The sequence below is a fragment of the Pelobates fuscus genome, chromosome 5, assembly GCF_036172605.1.
Source record: "Pelobates fuscus isolate aPelFus1 chromosome 5, aPelFus1.pri, whole genome shotgun sequence".
Lineage (NCBI taxonomy): Eukaryota > Metazoa > Chordata > Amphibia > Anura > Pelobatidae > Pelobates > Pelobates fuscus.
The window spans coordinates 37261913-37286783 of NC_086321.1; the positions used below are offsets into that span (position 1 = coordinate 37261913).

Consider the following 24871-nt stretch of genomic DNA (forward strand, 5'->3'; position numbering starts at 1 on the left):
TGTACCCTGAGCATTCTCCTGTTGAGAATGTTTTAAAGGAGCATATATTTGTAAGAAAAACTGCCACCATAAGACAGCCCACTGGGGCCGTCAATCAGGCAGCCCAGACCGCACAGTTCTCGGCTGCCAATGTTAATATTGTCCCTGTTGAGCGCACAGGTTGCCCACATTGCACGCACACAAAAAAGGAAGACTTTCTCTTTCGAAATATTAAAACACAGTTCCGATCACTGAACAGTGATCTGACCTATGTATTACCACTGTTATCATTATGTATTCATATTGAGATTGGTGTAGTAATTGTATCTCAGAAGCTGCTGAGTTCTGTGTTTAGTGAACTTTCTAACAGCAAGTTAACTAAAGCTGATGGGAAACAGCCCGCCACTGAGTTCACATGAAAAGCAGTTCCTACTACAGTGAATGAAAAATCCCTTTCTAAGAGTGGAGTTAGTTATAGCTTAGGCTTAGGGGTTCCCAAAAGGTAGATCTCCAGGTTTTAAAGAACTGCAACTCCCATGATGCCTTAACAGGCTTTAAAATGGCAACACATTATGGAAGTTGTAGTTCAAAACTATCTAGGGATAGATTTACCTTTTGGAAGCCCCTGGACACTTTTACTAAAAATAAAGATTTGTAAATAAGACAATAAGGAGTTAAAACATAAAGAGATTGTGAAATAAAGGTTTAACATTCCATTTAGTGAGGGCATTGAACAGTACACTATCTATTGAACGGAAACAGGTGTAAAGTTATATTTATACTTTTCACCATAGTTCACAGTTTAGAACTGACTTATGACTCTGCCTTTCCTGATTCATAACTACCCTGACATTGCACAAGAGTGATTTCACATCCCTTCACATTATCTTTACTACGACTTGCAAAATCATTCCCGGCACGGAATTAAGAAGGTCATTAAACTATCTAAAAAAAAAATAATCCACAGATTTCTTTACCATGGCAAAATTAACATTGTGTTATTTTCCTAATTACAAGCACTACTCCACAGTAGTAAATGACATAGATATAGGTTGTAAAAACCAGGGGTAGTGTTGTCGCGAACCCGGAATTTTCGGTTCGCGACCGGCGAACGCGAACTTCCGCAAATGTTCGCGAACCGGCGAACCGCGCGAACCGCCATTGACTTCAATGGGCAGGCGAATTTTAAAAACAACAGGGACTCTTTCTGGCCACAATAGTGATGGAAAAGTTGTTTCAAGGGGACTAACACCTGGACTGTGGCATGCCAGAGGGGGATCCATGGCAAAACTCCCATGGAAAATTGCACAGTTGATGCAGAGTCTGCTTTTAATCCATAAAGGGCAGAAATCACCTAACATTGACACCTGTCCTCAAAGCCCAGCCCTGATACACACTGACACAGAGCAGAATAGAGACTGTTCCCCCTACATAGGGTCACTTGGCAGATATGGATTGACACCTGTCCTCAAAACCCCTGATACACACTGACACATAGCAGAATAGGGACTGTTCCCCCTACATAGGGTCACTTGGCAGATATGGATTGACACCTATCCTAATGATCCCTGATACACACTGACACAGAGCAGAATAGAGACTGTTCCCCCTACATAGGGTCACTTGGCAGATATGGATTGACACCTGTCCTCAAAACCCCTGATACACACTGACACAGAGCAGAATAGGGACTGTTCCCCCTACATAGGGTCACTTGGCAGATATGGATTGACACCTATCCTAATGATCCCTGATACACAGTGACACAGAGCAGAATAGGGACTGTTCCTCCTACATAGGGTCACTTGGCAGATATGGATTGACACCTATCCTAATGATCCCTGATACACAGTGACACAGAGCAGAATAGGGACTGTTCCTCCTACATAGGGTCACTTGGCAGATATGGATTGACACCTATCCTAATGATCCCTGATACACACTGACACAGAGCAGAATAGAGACTGTTCCCCCTACATAGGGTCACTTGGCAGATATGGATTGACACCTATCCTAATGATCCCTGATACACAGTGACACAGAGCAGAATAGGGACTGTTCCTCCTACATAGGGTCACTTGGCAGATATGGATTGACACCTATCCTAATGATCCCTGATACACAGTGACACAGAGCAGAATAGGGACTGTTCCTCCTACATAGGGTCACTTGGCAGATATGGATTGACACCTATCCTAATGATCCCTGATACACACTGACACAGAGCAGAATAGAGACTGTTCCCCCTACATAGGGTCACTTGGCAGATATGGATTGACACCTATCCTAATGATCCCTGATACACACTGACACAGAGCAGAATAGAGACTGTTCCCCCTACATAGGGTCACTTGGCAGATATGGATTGACAAATCCCTGACAAACAGCTACCACATGCAAGGAAGGCAGCAGGGGCGCAAATGACCCACTCCCGACGCGGGAAGGTAGTGACGACAAATAACAATACAGGACTCTTTAGAGGCCCTGTAATTATAATCAGTCCACTTGAAATCCTTTAACTTTGATCAATTGGAGGGAAGTCTGGTGCAGAGCCACTGACCCATGCGCAGGGCCAGCCTTAGGCCTTTGGGCGCCCTGTGCAAGAAATCTTCCCGACGCGGGAAGGTAGTGATGACAAATAACAATACAGGACTCTTTAGAGGCCCTGTAATTGTAATCAGTCCACTTGAAATCCTTTAACTTTGATCAATTGGAGGGAAGTCTGGTGCAGAGCCACTGACCCATGCGCAGGGCCAGCCTTAGGCCTTTGGGCGCCCTGTGCAAGAAATCTTCACCCTGTCACACCCATGTGCAAGAAATCTTCACCCTGTCACACACACACACAGGCAGACAGCCATACACACGCACACACAAAACTGCGACTGACTAGGTTTGTCACCTCCTCAAAAGGACGCATGAGCCTACAGGCATTGCGCATGAGCGTCCAGTAACATGGCAAAAAAATTCCCAGCTCCCCAGAGGCTGTCCTAGCACCCCGGTCATACAAATATTCATTATCATTAACAGCTTTTTCTTGTTGGAGCAGGCGGTCGAACATTAGGAGTGTTGAATTCCAACGTGTAGGGCTGTCGCAAATCAAGCGCCTCACTGGCATGTTGTTTCGCCGCTGGATATCGGCAAAGTGAGCCATGGCCGTGTAGGAACGCCTGAAATGGCCACACACCTTCCTGGCCTGCTTCAGGACGTCCTGTAAGCCTGTGTACTTATGCACAAAGCGTTGTATGATCAGATTACACACATGTGCCATGCACGGCACATGTGTCAACTTGCCCAACTTCAATGCCGCTATCAAATTTTTTCCGTTGTCACACACCACTTTGCCGATATCCAGTTGCTGCGGAGTCAGCCACTTTTCCACCTGTGCGTTCAGGGCGGACAGGAGTGCTTGTCCGGTGTGACTCTCTGCTTTCAAGCAAGTCAATCCCAAGACGGCGTGACACTGCCGTATCCGGGATGTGGAATAGTACCTGGGTAGCTGGGGGGGTGCCGTTGATGTGGAGCAAGAAGCAGCGGCACAAGAGGACTCAGCCGAGGAGGTTATGGAAGAGGATGGAGAAGGAGGAGTAGAGGAGGTGGCAGCAGGACTGCCTGCAATTCGTGGCGGTGTCACCAACTCCTCTGCAATGCCACGCATTCCTTGCTTGTCAGCCGTCAGCAGGTTTACCCAATGCGCAGTGTAGGTGATATACCTGCCCTGACCATGCTTTGCAGACCAGGTATCAGTGGTCAGATGGACCCTTGCCCCAACACTGTGTGCCAGACATGCCATGACTTCCTTTTGCACAATCGAGTACAAGTTGGGGATTGCCTTTTGTGAAAAGAAATTCCGTCCGGGTACCTTCCACTGCGGTGTCCCAATAGCTACAAATTTTTTGAACGCCTCAGACTCAACCAGATTGTATGGTAAAAGCTGGCGGGCTAATAGTTCGGACAAGCCAGCTGTCAGACGCTGGGCAAGGGGGTGACTTGGTGACATTGGCTTCTTACGCTCAAACATGTCCTTGACAGACACATGACTGTGGGCAGATGAGCGGGAACTGCTCAAGGCGGGAGACGGAGTGGCGGATGGTTGAGAGGGGGCAAGAAGGACAGCAGTGGTTGACGTGGCTGAAGATGCTGGACCAGGAGGAGGATGGCGGCTTAGAGTAGGCGTGCTGCTTGTACTCATGTGTTGATCCCATAGGCATTTGTGATGTGAGATCATGTGCCTACGCAAAGCAGTTGTACCTAGGTGGGTGTTGGACCTCCCACGACTCAGTTTCCTTTGGCACAGGTTGCAAATGGCATCGCTGTTGTCAGAGGCAGACACACAAAAAAAATGCCACACTGCTGAGCTCTGCAATGACGGCATTCTGGTGGTGGACACAGCATGCGTTGATTGGCGTGCTGTCGGGCTGACCCCGGGTGCCAATGCATGCTGTCTGACTGTGCCACTAGCTCCTTGCGACGACCCCCCCCCTGCTTCCAACTGGTTTCCTCCTCCTCCTCTCTGTCTCCCCATCTGAACTTTCGCCCTGTTCTTCTTCTCTTCTAGCGGGCACCCACGTGACATCCATGGACGCATCGTCATCATCAACCGCTTCGCTTGTATCTGACAACTCAGAAAAGGAAGCAGCAGCGGGTACAACATCATCATCACCACACCGTACCTCCATGTGTTTAATGCTGCCTGCCTGAGACATATCCCTGTTATCTACATCCTCTAGCAATAATGGTTGCGCATCACTCATTTCTTCAAACGGGTGTGTGAATAACTCCTCTGACATACCAAGTAAAGCGGCTGTGGTGCTAGTTTTGGTGGTGGCGGCAGGCGGGTGAGTGCGATCTTGAGAGGTGCCTGAAGCTAAGCTGGAGGAGGATGGTGCGTCAAGGTTCCGAGCGGAGGCTGTACAAGATTGGGTGTCCTGTGTTAGCCAGTCAACTAAGTCCTCAGAACTTTTCAAATTCAGGGTACGTGTCTTCTAAAAACTGGGCATTATTCTAGGGCAAAAGGGAATCACAGCACCACGACCACGACGGCCCCTGCGGGGTGGCCTGCCTCTGCCTGTCATTTTTTTGGGGATTAGTGGTACTATGCGTGCAAGCTACTGTGAGACCAGATATGATTGGCAATGTGCACTGGAACAGTTCTGCAGAGCACACGCTGAAGGAAGGACTGACAGAGCCGCTTGAAGACAAGTAACTGCTATTCAATCTATAACAGTAAAAAACAAATTTTGGTTGTAAAAGCACGCTATAGAGACACAAGATATGAGTGGCAACCAGAGGCGGCTCTCTAATTAGGCGGTTTAGGCGGCCGCCTAAGGCCTCGCGCTGGCGGGGGCCTCGCGGCCGCCTAAACCGCCTGTTAGCAGAGTGTGTCAGGTCCTCGGTAAGTGACCGAGGACCTGACACCAGGAGGGGGCCCGGCGGTTTGCCCGGTATGCCGCCGGGTGCGAGGCCCCTCCTTGCTGCCAGCCCGGCCACCGCAGACACTGGTCTGCAGCTCCGCAGTGTGCAGAGCTGCAGACCATGTGACTCGCGAGAATTGGCCAATCAGAGCGTTGCCGCGGGTTACCACGGCAACGCTCTGAATCTCGCGAGATTACACGGTCTGCAGCTCTGTGGAGCTGCAGACCGGGAGCAGGGGCCACCGGACCACCAGGGAGCCCACTGGACCACCAGGGAAAGGTAGGCTCACCCACCACCATCACCCCCACCACCCTTAGCTTCACCCCCTACCACCATCACCCCCACCACCCTTAGCTTCACCCCCCACCACCATCACCCCCACCACCCTCAGCCTCACCCCCACCACCCTCAGCTTCACCCCCCCACCACCATCACCCCCAACACCCTCAGCCTCACCCCCACCACCATCACCCCCACTACCCTCAGCTTCACCCCCCACCACCACCATCACCCGCCACCACCCTCAGCTTCACCCCCCACCACCACCATCACCCCCAACACCCTCAGCCTCACCCCCACCACCATCACCCCCACTACCCTCAGCTTCACCCCCCCACCACCACCATCACCCGCCACCACCCTCAGCTTCACCCCCCACCATCACCATCACCCCCCCACCAACCTCAGCTTCAACCCCCACCACCATCACCCCCACCACCCTCAGCCTCACCCCCACCACCCCACCCTCAGCCTCACCATCACCCTCACCACCCTCAGCCTCACCCCCACCACCATCACCCCCACCACCCTCAGCTTCACCCCCCCCCACCACCATCACCCCCCACCACCCTCAGCTTCACCCCCCACCACCACCATCACCCCCAACACCCTCAGCCTCACCCCCACCACCATCACCCCCACTACCCTCAGCTTCACCCCCCCACCACCACCATCACCCGCCACCACCCTCAGCTTCACCCCCCACCATCACCATCACCCCCCACCAACCTCAGCTTCAACCCCCACCACCATCACCCCCACCACCCTCAGCCTCACCCCCACCACCCCACCCTCAGCCTCACCACCACCATCACCCTCACCACCCTCAGCCTCACCCCCACCACCATCACCCCCACCACCCTCAGCTTCACCCCCCACCACCATCAGCCTCACCCCCACCCTCACCATCACCCCCCACCACCCTCAGCCTCACCCCCCACCACCATCACCCCCACCACCCTCAGCTTCACCCCCCACCACCATCAGCCTCACCCCCACCCTCACCATCACCCCCCACCACCCTCAGCCTCACCCCCCACCACCATCACCCCCCACCACCCTCAGCTTCACCCCCCACCACCATCAACCCCACCACCCTCAGCCTCACCCCCACCACCCCACCCTCAGCCTCACCACCACCATCACCCCCACCACCATCACCCCCACCACCCTCAGCTTCACCCCCCACCACCATCAGCCTCACCCCCACCCTCACCATCACCCCCCACCACCCTCAGCCTCACCCCCCACCACCATCACCCCCACCACCCTCAGCTTCACCCCCCACCACCATCAGCCTCACCCCCACCCTCACCATCACCCCCCACCACCATCACCCCCCACCACCCTCAGCTTCACCCCCCACCACCATCAACCCCACCACCCTCAGCCTCACCCCCACCACCATCACCCCCACCACCCTCAGGTACACCCACCACCACCATCAGCTTCACCCCCCCCACCACCATCACCCCCACCAACCTCAGCCTCATTCCCCACCACCATCACCCACCATCACCACCCTCAGCCTCACCCCACCACCATCACCCCACCCTCAGCCTCACCCCACCACCATCTCCCCACCCTCAGCCTCACCCCCATCACCATCTCCCCACCCTCAGCCTCACCCCCCACCACCCTCAGCCTCACCACCCACCACCATCACCCCCACCACCCTCACCATCACCCCTCCCTACCATCACCCCCACCACCCTCAGCTACACCCACCACCACCATCAGCTTCACCCCCCACCACCGTCACCATCACCCCCACCAACCTCAGCCTCATTCCCCACCACCATCATCCACCATCACCACCCTCAGCCTCACCCCCCACCACCCTCAGCTTAACCCCCACCACCATCACCCCCCACCACCATCACCCTCACCATCACCCCTCACCACCATCACCCCCACCACCCTCAGCCTCACCCCACCACCATCACCCCACCCTCAGCCTCACCCCACCACCATCTCCCCACCCTCAGCCTCACCCCCATCACCATCTCCCCACCCTCAGCCTCACCCCCCACCACCCTCAGCCTCACCACCCACCACCATCACCCCCACCACCCTCACCATCACCCCTCCCTACCATCACCCCCACCACCCTCAGCTACACCCACCACCACCATCAGCTTCACCCCCCACCACCGTCACCATCACCCCCACCAACCTCAGCCTCATTCCCCACCACCATCATCCACCATCACCACCCTCAGCCTCACCCCCCACCACCCTCAGCTTAACCCCCACCACCATCACCCCCCACCACCATCACCCTCACCATCACCCCTCACCACCATCACCCCCACCACCCTCAGCCTCACCCCCACCACCCTCAGCTACACCCACCACCACCGTCACCATCACCCCACCACCATCACCCCCCACCACCCTCAGCTTCACCCCCCACCACCCTCAGCTTCACCCCTGCCCACCCTCAGCTTCACCCCTGCCCACCCTCAGCTTCACCCCTGCCCACCCTCAGCTTCACCCCTGCCCACCCTCAGCCTCACCCCCACCACCCTCACCATTACCCCTTCACCCTCAGCCTCACCCCCCACCACCCTCAGCCTCACCCCACCCTCAGCTTCACCACCCCTCAGCATCACTCCCCCCACCACCTTCAGCATCACCCCCCTCAGCATCACCCCTCACCACCCTCAGCATTACCCCCCACCACCCTCAGCATCACCACCCTCAGCATAACCCTCCGTCACCACCCTCAGCTTCCCCCCACTCACCATCACCCCCTCCTTCTCACATCACCCCCTTCTCACTCTCACATTACCCCCTCTCACTCTCACATTACCCCCCCACTCTCACATTACGCGTCCCACTCTCACATTACCCCCCTCTCACTCTCACATTACCCCCTCTCACTCTCACATTACCCCCCTCTCACTCTCACATTACCCCCCTCTCACTCTCACATTACCCCCTCTCACTCTCACATTACCCCCTCTCACTCTCACATTAACCCCCTCACTCTCACATTAACCCCCTCACTCTCACATTACCCCCTCTCACTCTCACATTACTATCACCCCCTGCTCCCTCTCACATTACCATCAACCCCCCGCTCCCTTTCACCATCACCGTCCACTCCCTCTCACCATCACACCCCCCGCTCCCTCTCACCATCAGCTACCCCATACACATAGGGTCTCAGACAAAAACACAAACATGCTCACAGAGACATACATTCGCACACACAAGGATACTCTCTGTCAGACACACTCTCAGGCACATACACAGGTAGACAGTGCGTCAATGTGTATATGTGACACTTTTTTGTTAGTGGGGCCTCATGTTTGCGTTTCGCCTAAGGCCTCATAAAGTCTAGAGCCGCCTCTGGTGGCAACTGTCAAAGCACGCTGGCACAGGTCTGCAGAGCACACGCTGAAGTAGGCCTGAAACACAGACGCTTGCAGACAACTAACTGCTCTTCTATTACAGTGAAAAAAAAATATTTCTTTTAAATCTAAAGCTTAACCAATTGTTAAAACAGATATGAGTGGTGGCACTGGGCAAATAGGCACAGTATCCAATGTGAACCTCACACAGAAGCTGGCAGGCAGGCAGGCAACTGCTCTTCTATTACAGTGGAAACTAAATTTTGGTTGTAAAAGCATGCTAAAGAGACACCAGATATGATTGGCAACTGTCAAAGCACGCTGGCACAGGTCTGCAGAGCACACGCTGAAGTAGGCCTGAAACACAGACGCTTGCAGACAACTAACTGCTCTTCTATTACAGTGAAAAAAAATATTTATTTTAAATGTAAAGCTTAACCTATTGTTAAAACAGATATGAGTGGTGGCACTGGGCAAATAGGCACAGTATCCAATGTGAACCTCACACAGAAGCTGGCAGGCAGGCAACTGCTCTTCTATTACAGTGGAAACAAAATTTTGGTTGTAAAAGCACGCTAAAGAGACACCAGATATGATTGGCAACTGTCAAAGCACGCTGGCACAGGTCTGCAGAGCACACGCTGAAGTAGGCCTGAAACACAGACGCTTGCAGACAACTAACTGCTCTTCTATTACAGTGAAAAAAAAATATTTCTTTTAAATCGAAAGCTTAACCTATTGTTAAAACAGATATGAGTGGTGGCACTGGGCAAATAGGCACAGTATCCAATGTGAACCTCACACAGAAGCTGGCAGGCAGGCAACTGCTCTTCTATTACAGTGGAAACAAAATTTTGGTTGTAAAAGCACGCTATAGAGACACCAGATATGATTGGCAACTGTCAAAGCACGCTGGCACAGGTCTGCAGAACACACGCTGAAGTAGGCCTGAAACACAGACGCTTGCAGACAACTAACTGCTCTTCTATTACAGTGAAAAAAAAATATTTATTTTAAATGTAAAGCTTAACCTATTGTTAAAACAGATATGAGTGGTGGCACTGGGCAAATAGGCACAGTATCCAATGTGAACCTCACACAGAAGCTGGCAGGCAGGCAACTGCTCTTCTATTACAGTGAAAAAAAAATATTTATTTTAAATGTAAAGCTTAACCTATTGTTAAAACAGATATGAGTGGTGGCACTGGGCAAATAGGCACAGTATCCAATGTGAACCTCACACAGAAGCTGGCAGGCAGGAAACTGCTCTTCTATTACAGTGAAAAAAAATATTTATTTTAAATGTAAAGCTTAACCTATTGTTAAAACAGATATGAGTGGTGGCACTGGGCAAATAGGCACAGTATCCAATGTGAACCTCACACAGAAGCTGGCAGGCAGGCAGGCAACTGCTCTTCTATTACAGTGAAAAAAAAATATTTATTTTAAATGTAAAGCTTAACCTATTGTTAAAACAGATATGAGTGGTGGCACTGGGCAAATAGGCACAGTATCCAATGTGAACCTCACACAGAAGCTGGCAGGCAGGCACCTGCAATTACATTACACAGGAAAAAAAAAAAAAAAGCAGCCTTATGTTATAGCCCTAAAAATGGCTTTTTGGGGTGCTGTCCTTACAGCAGAGATCAGATGAGTCCTTCAGGATTGTAGTGGACACTGAATACCCTAGCCTAGCTATCAATTTCCCTATGTAATCAGCAGCAGCTAAACTTTCCCTCCTCTCACTAAGCATGCATCTTCCGAATGAATCGAAAATGGATGCTGGGAGGGAGGTTGGAGGGTGTGGAAGGGAGGGAGTGCTGCTGATTGGCTGTAATGTGTCTGCTGACCGAGAGGCACAGGGTCAAAGTTTGCCCAATGATGACGAATAGGGGGCTGATCGAACTGCGCATGTGTCCGCCCGCCGCGGCGAACACGAACACGCTAATTTCGCCGGGAACTCTTCGCCGGCGGACAGTTCGGTACATCAGTAACCAGGGGCGTCAAAATGGTAGACATCCATCAGTTCCACAACCATGATGCTTTTTATACTAAGTTTGTATAATGCAAAATATAAATAATAAAGGTAGTGGAATGTTATAATTAGATTTTGTTTACTAATAGATCTTTTTCTGTGTAACAAGCGGGAGAGAAGCATTATAAATTATCGTCAAGATTTGGAATTTATAATAGAGCGGTAGTTAGATTCAAGATTAATTACATGATAATAATAATAATAATAATAATAATAATAATAATAATAATAATAAAAAATAAATAATACTTTAGTACCACAAGATATACATGACAATTTTGGAAAACGAAATACAATCTTCTCTCTTAATCATTTGTTATTTATTTCAACAAAACACAAAGTGTTTATTAGTATTTTCTAATAAGACAAACTAAATAAAAGGGCCTGGAGGATACATGAAGCACAAATGTAAGATAATTTACATACAATGTTGAGAACATAGTTTCAATACGGATCATACAGAGTACAGCATATTAAAGTATTTTAACATCGTGAGGGAGAGATGCTGAAATAGTTATGCCATCTCTGCACAGGTAGACCCTCGTGGACCCATAGGAACAAATTTCCTCTTCCCCACTGAGGAGTGTTGTCCTCCTACATGTTGAACAAGGGGAATTAGTAGACAGTAATAATAACCCTAAAGAATGCTAGGGAGAAGAAGGGAAGGGAAAGGAGGGAATGCATCTGAGCATTACGTCTAAACCCCAACATGCTTCTGAAAAGATTGTAGGTCCCGGGCCCAAATCCAATTGAGTCAACTCTGAGCAGTGGTTCCCTTAGGCTCGCTGTTCCATTAGGAGCTTACAATGCGTTAATATATTTATCCCATAGAGACCGATATTTGCAAGGCCCTGTCCATATGTTCCACGTATGTTAACGTCCCCACTCCTGATCCACATCTCCAACACTGTTTATCGTTTATAGTGTATTTTTAAATGGTAAGTGAAGCTGGTAACTTGTTTAAAAGCCAGGAGAGAGGCCCTGTGGCTGTGAATACGACTCTATATCTATCTACTGTGTAAAACCCTTTGAGGCATGTAATTAGACAGATTGTGCTAAGATTGTGGCTCTATAGTATTGATGCACATTGGACAACCCCAGTCCACCTCTACTCACACGGTCATGAAGAGTAGTGGCCTAAACTCCAGGTCTATTATGGCCCCAAATAAAGTGGGTGGATAATACCAGGATTAGTTTGAAAAAAGCAGGAGGGGCAGACAGTGGGAGCATTTGAAATACATAAAGCAATTTGGTAAGATTACCATTTTAATAGTGCTGATTTGACCTAGCTATGACAAGTGTAAGTACTTTCACAAATGCAGGTCACCCCTAACCATTTGGACCAACGGTGGGAAATGAAGCTTATACATTTTATCCAAGGTTTTAGCTATTTTAACTTCCAGATACTGGATGAAATGTGTTCATCAATGAAATGCATCCTTTTCCGAAGTGGACACAGATAGGACTTGTGTTTTAGGAGTGTTTAATTTATAATACAATAGTTCTCCAAAAGGAGAGTAATGCCGGTAGAATTGTTCCCTGGTTGGTTGTGGTAAATAATATATCAATTGCAAATAAATTTAGTAGATACTCATGATAGGATATACCTGTAATGTCACAGTGTTGGTGAATTTCTATGACCAAGGGCTCTTAGGCTAGAATAAACAGGATGGGGGTCAGATGTAAAGCTTGAGTATAAAATCTATGTGTCGTTCTGCTACAACTTCTTGTTTTGTGTGTGAAGTAAGAAGAAGGCTTTAAGTCGCCAAGTACCTGTGCCCCTATAGGAGAAACGTTCTCTTAAGCTCACAGTGATGGATGCGTGGTCAGACCATGTCATGTAACTATGATTGCGGAACTGATATTTTGAAGGAGGGTGGCAAAGGCAAAAAAAACTATCAATCCTAGCTTAGGAGTTGTGTACCATACAACAAAAAGTAAAGAAAATTTCACTTGGGTGGATGACCCGCCATGAGTCATATAAATTAAATATCACATGCAGTATGCTAATGCCCTCTGTTCTATGAGAGCGAGATATGGTGTAGTGTGAACCCCCTATCATGGGGAACTATCCCTAGAGGAAAAATAGGCAAGGGTCCTCTTCAAAACTGGATACGGTATAGTTTTCCTACTGCGCTACACCAGTATCTTCAGTGGTAATCCAGCAGTATATTACCTTGACTGCTCATAGTACCTGTGTGAGTTCTGTAAATTCTCGATGTTTTGCCAATGTTGCTGCTAATAGATCAGCGTAAAGTTGGAAGCATTCCGGCAGGCCGGGGTAACCATGGCTACTTTCATGACTTTTTCTTTTGTAGTGTAAAAATGTTGGTGACCTATCACATTCCTTGCAAAAGTAGTTGGAAGGTGCCTGGGTCATGAAAGTCTGTGTGCCCCTGATCTGTGACTGCAGGAACGTAAAGAACTGCGTAATAAAATCATAGAGTTCCACATTGGATACTTTCTCCTATTATTTCTGCAAGATATGTCCTCGTATTCTTCCATCTTATTTTCCAGTGATGTGACTTTGAATTTTAGGCTTTCATAGGCATCTGCCACAGTATTATAGGCTAGAACAATTTCTTTCCCTTTTAAATCGCTGCGGATATTCTCTGCTATCTTTAGGAAGTTGTGTTGAAAAGAGGCCAGGAGTTGTATAATAGTTGCATGGTTGCCTCTGTATGGGTAGCTCTGTGTGCCTGGAAGATAGTGGTGATATTGCGGTCTCCTCCACTAAATGCTGGTAAAAGCGCAAGTTCGGTGACATCTAGGGCCTGTGGCCCCTCGAATTGGAGCAGACACAAAGAGGCTCATATGAGTTATATTGTGCCATTTCTGCGACCAGGAAGGCATGAAGGCAACTGCTCACGGTTTCCGTCATGTTCCTTCATGCTTCATAGCAGGGTAGCTGTGAAAACTTTGGTGTATTTAGCCGACTCGGCAGTAGCTCAGTGCTTAGACGCCTTGACTCATCTCAATTATTATTTTTTAATTATATGAAACGAAAATATCCTGAGAAGTGGCAGTAAAACATTTAGCCATCTCAGTACTAGTGATGACCTCAATGCTCATTCCAGTCTGCATTTTTTTGATAAACATATTCCATTGCTCCTTTACCGTGAAATACAGAACACTTGTATACTATTTTCAACCAGTGTACCACAACACAGTGCCATTAACACTTTCAAGGTTATTCACTAAACTCTGGATTTTTGAAAATGAAATTGAGATGGAAAAAACTATTCAAAAATAGCTTGCATTGAACATTTTTCCAACTCAACAACTTGGCTGTTTTTACCCTGGTTTTTCCATTCGGGTTAAATTTGTAAAAATTCTGAGTTTAATGAAGAACCCTTTTTGACATGTAGGCTGAATGCTTTTTCTCATTTTGCACTATAATTGGGATTGCCTCTTGGCAAACAATTAAAAATAGATTTAGAGAGTCTGTTTAGCAAAAAGTATGCATTTCTCTCAATTAAAGCAAAAAGTGATGTTTATAAGTCACAAATGAAGATTAAATCGAAAAATAAGTGTGATTGTGTTTAAGTGTGCACTGTCTAAATATTATCCATAGACAAACATGACTACATCACTAGTACCTGTCACTGCTTTTCATTGCATCTTGAACAATGGTGGGAAGGAGAACATCTAACTTAGTAGCCAGAGTTTTGCAGGCCAAAACCTCATATCATATTAGTAATAAAAGGTTAGCCAGTTTTCGATAAGTTCCATTCTATTTCTTAATGTTAGAAAAAAGGGCTTGAGTAAAATTAAATAAAAAATTATCTTGTGACTGTTTGGATGGATGTTTCTGTTTAAAGTTCAGACGAGCAGCGTGTCTCAATGGAGAGTCCTTCCAACAAGGGTATTTGGTCAGACCTCCTGTACGTTGATGCAGGGAAACTGTCTTGTGTTTGATACCACAACCTGAATAAATATCAAACATTTTTGTTAAAATTTACAAGCCTTAACTGTTTCTTACTTTAATTTGATGCGTGCCAAGGATGGACTTAGCGCCCATTTGTAATGCATTCCAAACATAAAGTTGTGATCATCCACCAGTGATGTGATCAGCTCTCATTTTCATTATGAAAACCCAAGCTTTATGCGTGCACAGATTAACAATTAATACTGACAATAGAGATGTAAGTAACAGAGAAAGTACAAGCAGTGTAATTATCAAACAAAAGAACCTGCCTATTTGTTTAACATCACAGATACATTCAAACTAATATTAGATACTTATTCCAAGATTGTCTACTTTCTGTGTGCCAGTAAATAAAAGTGTGTTTGGAGTGTCCCTTTTAACCACTGCTACAGTTTAACTTGTTTGGAATGGTTCACCAAAAACCTTTAAAGGAACACTAGAGTTAGGAATATAAAACATGTATCCGTAATGCTAGAGTGTGATACTATCTGTTTAGAATCAAGCCCGCCCTGTAGAATTAAACACAATATCACTTACCTTTATTTCTCACAGTTGTCACGCCTTATTTTGCGGAGATCATCAATACTGATGATCTACACATTCCAATGCTTCCCCATAACGAAGTGGTGCCAATCAGCATTTCCCCATAGAGATACATTTACTCAATGCATCTCTATAGGGAGGGGGGGGGGGGGGCATTAAGCTGTAGTGGTCTGGGTGCCTATTGTGGTCCTTTAAACTAATAAATCAACCACCTCTCTTTTGTCCATCTCCAGTTACTGCCACCACCATCTCCTGTAACTATCCTGGGAAATACTGATTATAAGTAATGTACGCACAGGCAGGCTGTGCATTTCATAGTGTGGCTCCTATGGTGGTGAATTAGAAAGAGCTATTTTACTGCTTATTGCTGCTTATTTATACAAACTTTAAGATGCAGACGGTATAGATAGGTGGATGGTAGCTAAGGTAAGCCGCCATACATGAGCCTGGGCTTTGGAAACAAGCGTCTGTTTGTAATCACAACAGTTTATGGCAGATTTGTAACAACCACTTTGGAACTGAGCCTTAAATAAGGCTGTCACTGTCTTTTTAACAATCTGCCCAGAGGATGTGTGAGAATTAATTTACTATACCACTGAGATATGTTAGAAGAATGCCAGACTACACAGAATGGATTTATTTACACAATTTCGATGCTTAGCCAACTGAAAAGATAATAGGTTAATAATAAGGAACTAAATACTGAAGATTGTCCAGAATAGAGAATAATAGATAATAATTAAACTCCTTCTCACATTCATGAAATATTGAAGATATTATAAAAAAAATATGAAGTTTCAAAGCATACTTAGGGTAATAGGTGGCAGGGGGTGCATAGAGCATCCTCTCGGCCAGAGCATTCGCCTGATAGTTGGTGAATGGATGAAGAGGGTGCCACGCGGCAGACGCCTGCTCTGCAGCTGTTGTATGTGGCTTCGGAGCAGACAGAAGGAACCGATGGGATTGGTCTACACGGATTTCCCAGCTCCTTTGCGTGCCTTGTACTGATGCTGGAGCTGAGATGTCATGTCACATCCTCTGCCTAGAGCTGGGAAATCAGTGAAGAGAGATCCCCAATGTAACACATGGATGAGGTTCCACTTCAGCTGTCCTTTTTCTAGCTAAGAATAGGGAGGTTGGGTGGACTTCGCTGTAAATAAGGCTTGTCTGTATGAATGTGTGGGTGTGTGTGTGTATATATATTTATTTTTAATGTATGTGAGTGTTTATATAAATGTGTGTGTATTTATGTGCCTGTGTGAATGCGTAATAAGGTCTGTGTCTGTGTATATGTGTCCATGTGTGTATATGGATGTGAGTATGGGTGTGTAATTGAACTAACAAACAGGAGCTGGGATTGCAGAGTGAGACAAAAAAAATCTACAGTTTGGGGGAAGAAAGTGTCAAAATACATTTACATTGGATGCCATGAAACCTAGCGACGCTTCTGAAGTACCGGTTATATATTATAGTGGGTATCTAATGTGGCTATATTAATGACAATACACTTTTCCTTACCAGTTTCTCTGGTTCCTTCCTGACTATTAGTTTCCTCATCAGTTGTACCGCCATAGTCTTCATCCTTTAACTGACTAACAGGAACAGTATCAAAAGGAACAGAATTTTCACTGTGCGGGAAATACGAAACAAAACAATAAAATGTGACGCAGAAATTGCATTAGAATAAAACTATTCTGATAAGTAAAACTGATTTTTACCAATGGACGCCGGAAAAGAAGACATCCAAAGCTGTTTAAATATTATAGAAGATGCTCTAGAAGTAAGGGATGCCTAGCAGTCAGAATCTAAGAACTTTAGAAACATTCACAATTCTATAGCTTTCAATGGATGAGCCAAACCATGTATGAGTACAGCTTCCAATATATCCGGCGATGTTTTAACACTTACAGGCTTGTACGTCTTGTGGGGAGATTACTAGAATTTAAACTTCTAGTTTCAAGTGACTAGTGGATAATCTACCATAAAATACATTTATCTTAAAGATTTTATATAATACGTTTGTATTATTGGACTTCAGCTTATTCGGATTGATGTTTGATTAATTAAACAGACACCGTGAACACAATACAAAAATACCTTGTCTGCTGTACTTTGTGCTGGGTCTGATCCAATTTATCCTTCAGGCTTCTTATCTTTGCTTTCTTCTCATTAAGCACACGGGTAAATTTTGTGTAGAGGTCTTTTTCTAGCTCTTCTTTTGCACTTACAAACCTTTCAAGCCTGAAATTAAAATAAATAAGCAAATATGCGTCTTCCAATGTAAAAGACAAATCAGTAAATAGCAACAATATATTTTTTTCAGTATTAGAGCAGGCGACATTAGCATGTATGGCGAATTAAAGCTGACGTGAATGGGAAGCAGAATGAAGATGGGTATTGAGATTTATTAAAAAAGATATATTTAATTTTATGTAGACTTTTTAATGTTTACATAGAATGTTACTGACAATATGCACTTTCTGCAGGTTTAATTCAAAGAGGTTCACTCTACGTCAGTTCTAAACAGGAGTTACAGTTGATTTTTTTATTTTGATACTGTATATAGCAAACCATTAAACAACACAACAATAAGTAGATTTGAGAGCTGTCCTTCGTGTTTTGGAAAAGATTTCAGTGAGGTTGAAGACTAACAGAAAGGGTAAATGGAGAATGGTCATACAGCATCATTAGTCGAACGGTAAGACTGAGGATATCAAAGGTGGCGAGGTTAGTTATAAAATGCTATGAACCAAAAGTATTAAATTCACAAATAAGGACAAATAGGAGGACATGGGTGAAGTTGTGGCACCCCTCAAAGTCTAAGTAAAAAAATAAATAAAAATCAAACAGAAATCTGCACTGTTGTATTGACCTCTTTTGTGGACCTGATTCTATTTTGGTTCCAGGTCAGTCATTGTTAAAAATGTAGGAGGTATGGGTCCGTTCTCGCACAAAACCATAACGTACCAGTACTCACTGCGAGACACCCCACTCCCCTGATGCCCCCATGGTTAGGGGTAATGCCCCTCTGGAGTAGCTCACACTATTAACAAGCAAATCGCTCATTTTACTGAAGGAACTGACAACAGATTGCCTACTTCTATGACGTTAATGTAGCAACAAGCATAAAATACCATTCCCTTTTCAATCCAGGTAGGGTAATGAGCATGGATGATCCAGCAAATTGGACTCACCACAGTATTACCCTTCCCGGGCCAAAAGCTTTTACCATCACTCTACCTAGCTTAGGATGGCCCTCTTGATACTGCTTTATTATACAACTGTCCATCTACATCCTCTAGGAATTTGTTCATGACGAACTCCAGATATTTCATGTGTTCTACATACGATGTAATACGCCACATACCATGCTATTGTATCTCAACTGTATGCCTATAACTCATTGCACATCAAAAAAAAAAGAAAAAAAAAAAGAATACTAAAAAATGTGCACTTTTCTATCAATGAACATAGTTAGTGAGAGAGGGGAAACATAAAGAGTAGTAGTAATAATACTATTAATATTTGTAAGTGATGACCATTGATTACAGAGATGCGTACTGAAAGGCAATGATGAGAGGTCAGAGAGATTTTCTAAAGAATTATACCATTAATCCACCAGGGTCGGAGTTTTTGCAGTTTCGCTTCACTTAATAGTCATTTTAATAGCTGGATTAAGTTTCCCTAAAGGAACAGAGGATTATACGTAATGATGTGATTTTGTCTGGTTTTAAGTGTGTTGTCAGTTTCCTGGGACCTTAACGTGAACAGTTTTGAGAAAATGGAGTTTAAGGAGAGAGTCTTATGATATGGAACAGATGGTTTTAATGAAGTGCTTCTGCAAGTATTCAATTATATTTGTTGCTATGTTCATGTAACACACAGTAGGTATAGTGGAAGGAGTTTTTCATAGTTGGAGACCGTTTACAGGAACTACAAACACTTGAGAATGGGAAACTCCGTTAGCATTACAGATGACAGTCTATATTCACCATTTACAACTTTTGGGGTGACTTTTTTGAGACACTCGAAGATTATAAATTATAGTTCATAATATTTTTACATAAATGTAATTAGGTACTACTATTAGGTAATGACATACTACTACAGGTCAATCGCCACAATTCATATAGGAAACCTAAGCATTCCTCTTAAACTGTATACTGAGAGTTATTATTTATTCATTTATGTTTGATGTTTTGGTGTAGTTTCCTTGTTAACTCCTCAAACCCAAGGCACTAAGCATAGCAGAGGAAATGTGTCTTAATTTTTCAATTGGTACGAGGCTTAAAGATCCCTTATAAATGGCACAGATGGACCAAACCATTGGTCCAAAAGGACCATACGATTGTCAAGGTCATTTGAAAAGCGATTATAAAAGCTATGTAGTAATCTGTCTGTATATCCTGCCCCAGGGCCTTTCTGTGAAATGTGTGCCTTATGGCTCAAAATGTCTTAGAAAATTGTATTTTAACTCTTAACCTGTAAGTTTTTGCAGAAGCTATAAACAGGTTACATCTGGATTTCCATACATCCGTATTGTTAAAAAAGGAAAGACCTTGGTATGCACTTTGCATGGATAATTAAGGCAGGTAATGGGGTGAACAGAGAGCTGATAGCTGACTCTTGATTACTGACGGCTTATACTCTGGGGGTCCAATGTCAATGAATCTGATCAGTCAAACTATTTTAAGACACTAGGTCTTTGGAAATTGTACCGAAGCTAATACCGATTAATGATATATTTGTACACTAAAAACAGCCAGGAATGGAAAATGCTTTTTTTTTTTATAATTATAAAGATTCATCAGATGGGTCATTTGAATGGGCTAAATCAGGTGAGAAAGGGATGTTTTTTTTAGAAGCTTTGGCTTTTTTGAAATATTTATTTGGAGGAATTTAACATGGAAAATAAATGTATTCTTGCTATCAGTGAATTAATTGTTACATTTGGAAATGTCTTCAAACAAATGAAAAGCTCTTTACTTTTGATATTCACATTTCCACCATTAAAATGTCACATTCTCAGGTAGCTGGAATATAACTTTCTCTAACACATCACACCTAGGACATGTTGGCCTTTGCCAACAACCATTTTCCTCTCACTTCAGCCTTTTTAACATGTGGTTTTATGAAACATAGGTCATGTCAAACTAACCTAATTGCATTCTACGAAGAAGTAAGTAGAAATATAGATCAGGGTGTTGCAGTGGATGTGATCTACTTGGATTTTGCCAAGGCATTTAATACGGTTCCTCACAATAGGTTAGTCTTGGAACTAAAAGAAATTGGTCTAGATGAATACTCTTGTTCTTGGGTAGAAGATTGGCTTAAGGATAGAGTACAGCAAGTTGTCATAAAAGGTAAATTTTCAAGCTGGACAAAAGTGGTAAGTGGTGTCCCTCAGGGTTCTGTTTTGGGACCGCTTCTATTTAACATATTTATAAATGATCTTGAAATGGGCATTGAAAGCCATGTATCAGTGTTTGCAGATGACACAAAACTTTGTAAAGTAATAAAATGTGAGCAGTATATTGCCTTGCTGCAGAGGTATTTGGATAGATTGGGGGACTGGGCACTAAAATGGCAGATGAAATTTAACGTAGAAAAATGCAAAGTTATGCACTTCGGGGTTAAGAATGCACAAGCAATTTACACTCTAAATGGTAGTGAACTAGGGATAACCACACACGAGAAGGATTTGGGAATTGTTATAGACAACAAATTAGGTAGCAATATGCAATGTCAATCTGCCGTTGCTAAGGCCAGTAAGCTTTTGTCATGTATAAATAGGGGCATAAATTCTCGAGATGAAAATATAATTTTGCCTCTTTATAAATCGCTGATAAGACCACACCTTGAATATGCTGTGCAATTTTGGGCACCTGTTCTAAAGAAAGATATCATGGCACTAGAAAAAGTGCAGAGACGAGCTACAAAATTGATAAAAGGAATGGAGCATTTTAGTTATGAAGAAAGGTTAAAAAATTTAAATCTCTTCAGCTTGGAAAAACGGCGCCTGAGAGGGGATATGATAACATTATACAAATATATTCGGGGCCAGTACAAACCATTATCTGGAAATCTATTCATAAACAGGGCTATACATAGGACACAAGGTCACGCATTTAGGCTTGAAGAAAGGAGATTTCATCTAAGGCAAAGAAACATAACATACAGGGATATAATTTCTAATTAGTGGGGTAATAGCTGCTTGATCCAAGGAAACATCTGACTGCTATTTTGGGGTCAAGAAGGAATTTGTTCCTAGTTTGTTGCAAAATTGGAAGCGCTTCAGACTGGGTTTTTTGCCTTCTTTTGGATCAACAGCAAAAGCATATGTGAGGAAGGCTGAACTTGATGTACGCAAATCTCTTTTCAGCTATGTAACTATGTAACTATGTACCAGCTTATCTTTTCACGAGCTGTGATGTCGCTGTTACATGACTTCTCCAATCTAGTCTAATCAAGGTGTATCGCTCTCCTGCACTTCCTCCAGATATTGCTTAAGACAGGTCCACAGCCACTTGCGGATAGGGTTAATTGTTGCCACCCTCTATATACACTCACGTATAACTGTATATTATGTTACGGTATTCTTTTTTGCTTTTATATGTGTTTATTTGACATGCAATTGATGTTCTCCAAATCTAGTTGGATACGCCTTGTTTAGACTTCATAACTATTCTGTATTCTTTGTATCAAAACCAAGAAAGCTCTATGATGGCTCTTGGTTTGATGAGTCTATCAAGGTTTTATATTTAAACAGCTGCAGAGTTGTTATAGCACCATTTAGAATGGTAACATTTTCATTTTTCACCAGAAGGGATAATTAGAGGTAGAGAACTACCCATATCAGTTTACGGGGTTCTTGCACTGAAGGAGCTGTGGACCGTTAATCGAATCGTCAACAACCAGGTAAAGAAAAGAGTCCTGGGAGAATTATCCAAAATATTTCTATTGACCATAAGGGTTTGCAGGAACATCCCAGTACAGTCACACAGTCTAAAGAATGTAATGAGACCACCTGATCGAATACATGAGTCTCACTCAGCTGTTTCGGTGGAAGCACCTCTAGTGGCTGCCAGTGTGATGGCCACTACAATCATTTAAACCTTGCAATGAAAACATTGCAGTTCCTGCACAATAGCAATGTTTTCGCTAGCAGGGTTGAAACGATAGGGACATGGCACCCAGACCACTTCAGTGAGATGAAGTGGTCTTGGTGCCTATAGTGCCCCTTTAAATGAAGTGAAATTAAATACGCCTTGATCGGCTTATACTGAGACTGTTCGAATATAATTATTATGAAATAAACCATGTTACATAATAGATACAACTCAATTTACTAGTTTATACAAAATATTCCAAATGAATCTAAAGGCAATAGAACACCGTTGATGCATGGTGGATCATTAAAACATATCTTCAAAAGCCTTACTCTTCTTGCATATCTTTCCAGTCTCTACGTAGTCTTTCATTTTCTCTTTGCAGGTGATCATTTTGGTTGTATAAGTCTGCCATGCAGTTCAGGCAATGCGTAATCAACTCACTAATGATTTCAGCAGGATTCTCGGATTTGGTAAGTCGAGTCGATCCAAGTTTAAACTAGAAGACAAACAATTCAATTTAAGATTAAGACTGTAAAATGTCATATACAGGTAAGATGAGTCTAATTACGAGGCTATTTGAAATATAATCTTCATCAAAAGCATAGCGGTCATGACCTATAACATCAACGTTGATACAATCTTTTGTATTTCTCTAAATCACTGCCAACAGCTATGCACGGTTTTAATTGAAAACACATGAATAAACATGAGTAAAAAATGCTTATAGTACTGCAAAAAAGCCAACTTCAAGCACCAAGAAATATAGACAAACACATAAATACCAGAAACCATAAATAAAACAGAAATACAAGTGGAGAGTGATAACTCATATACAACAAATACGCATATATAACAAGGTAATAAATTAACTGGAGGCATGGACAAACATTAACGTTATTCCTCTGTGATACTAGCTTCTGAGATGCACATTAATATGACATTTAAATATACCAGTGACAACACACAGGCAGGACAAGCTTTTTGCAAACTGCTTGAAAACGAAGAGTATATGCTTGGATCCAATGTTAAAGGGACACTCTAGGCACCAAAACAAGTTAATCTAAATTAAATTGTTATTGTGCCAGGAGGCCCCTGGAGACACTCTTACCTCAAGGAGTTAAACTATTCTTAAATGGTTTAACCCCAAAGTTGCCTCCAGTGGTGATGTCCACCCCTCTGAATTTTCAGTTTCAGGAAACGAGGAGTGCCGCTGAATCGCTGAGAGCGGTCAGCTGATGCTCCCAGCCAATCAGTGACTCACAATTCACTAAACTGGCTTGAGAAAAATAAGTTTCTTTCTAAGACAGTTTAATGAATGGGGAGTCACTGATTGGATGACGGTGTCAGCTGACACCTTTCAGCCAATCAGTGGCGCTCCTGCCCGGCAGTGGACATCGCCACTGGAGGCAACTTTGGGGTTAAACCGTTCAATAATGCTTTAAATTATTGAGGTAAGAGTGCCTCCTGACAACATCACAACTTAATTTATATGAAGTTGTTTTGGTGCCTGGAGTGTTTTAAGTTAACCAAGAATAAAATATGATGTGGATAGAACAGATTTCGGCAAACACTTTGAATGTGATACCATTCTGATTTAGATTATAAATGAAAGACTTTGGTCTTTTGCATTAAAAAATGGTTGAAGGACAGAGTAAAGATCGAGGTTATCGGAGGCACATTTGAAATGTGATGGCATAGTCAGCAGCTACAGTTGTTTTAGTTATCCCAGAAAAGGGAAGTGGGCACACAGAAATATCTCCAGTTGGCAGAATCTAGTCCCAAAATGTGACACTAAGGACTGTTTTTTAATACTATATTAAAACTAATGCATTACTTCTCTGCCATGCCCTCCAGGTTTTTGGAGAGGCTGCATACCACTTGGCCCTAAAGGCACAAAGACTAGACCAAATAGCAGGTATACCATCTGGTCTTCATAAAGGTAAACCAGATGTTTGAACAGACTTTCAGCTAAAGTTCTGATTGCCCACTCAAGTCGGTTACGATGACTAACTGCAGTCAGGTCGAGACCCCGATGAGGACGACGAGCATGCAGATGAGCTTCCCTGAGACAGTTTGTGCAGAAATTCTTTGGTTATGCAAACCGTATGTTGTAGCAGCTGTCCGGTGGCTGGTCTCAGTTGATCTTGGAGGTGAAGATGCTGGATATGGAGGTCCTGGGCTGGTGTGGTTACAAGTGGTCTGCGGTTGTGAGGCCGGTTGGATG

The 24871-nt window shown here is 44.4% G+C and overlaps 1 protein-coding gene across 2 annotated transcripts in view; it reads right to left on the minus strand.

The window, feature by feature from the left end:
- The window catches only part of XRCC4 (X-ray repair cross complementing 4), a 274465-nt gene that overhangs the window by 117381 nt on the left and 132213 nt on the right, over positions 1-24871 (minus strand). Inside the window, exons 4-6 of one of the 2 annotated variants that reach the window (XM_063456759.1) lie at positions 22977-23143; positions 17633-17776; positions 17054-17163 (exon numbers count right to left, since the gene is read on the minus strand). In XM_063456759.1, the coding sequence (XP_063312829.1) occupies positions 17054-17163; positions 17633-17776; positions 22977-23143 (421 nt within the window). Of the gene's footprint in view, positions 1-17041; positions 17164-17632; positions 17777-22976; positions 23144-24871 lie in introns of both variants that reach the window. The other variant, XM_063456758.1, reaches the window with a different exon arrangement.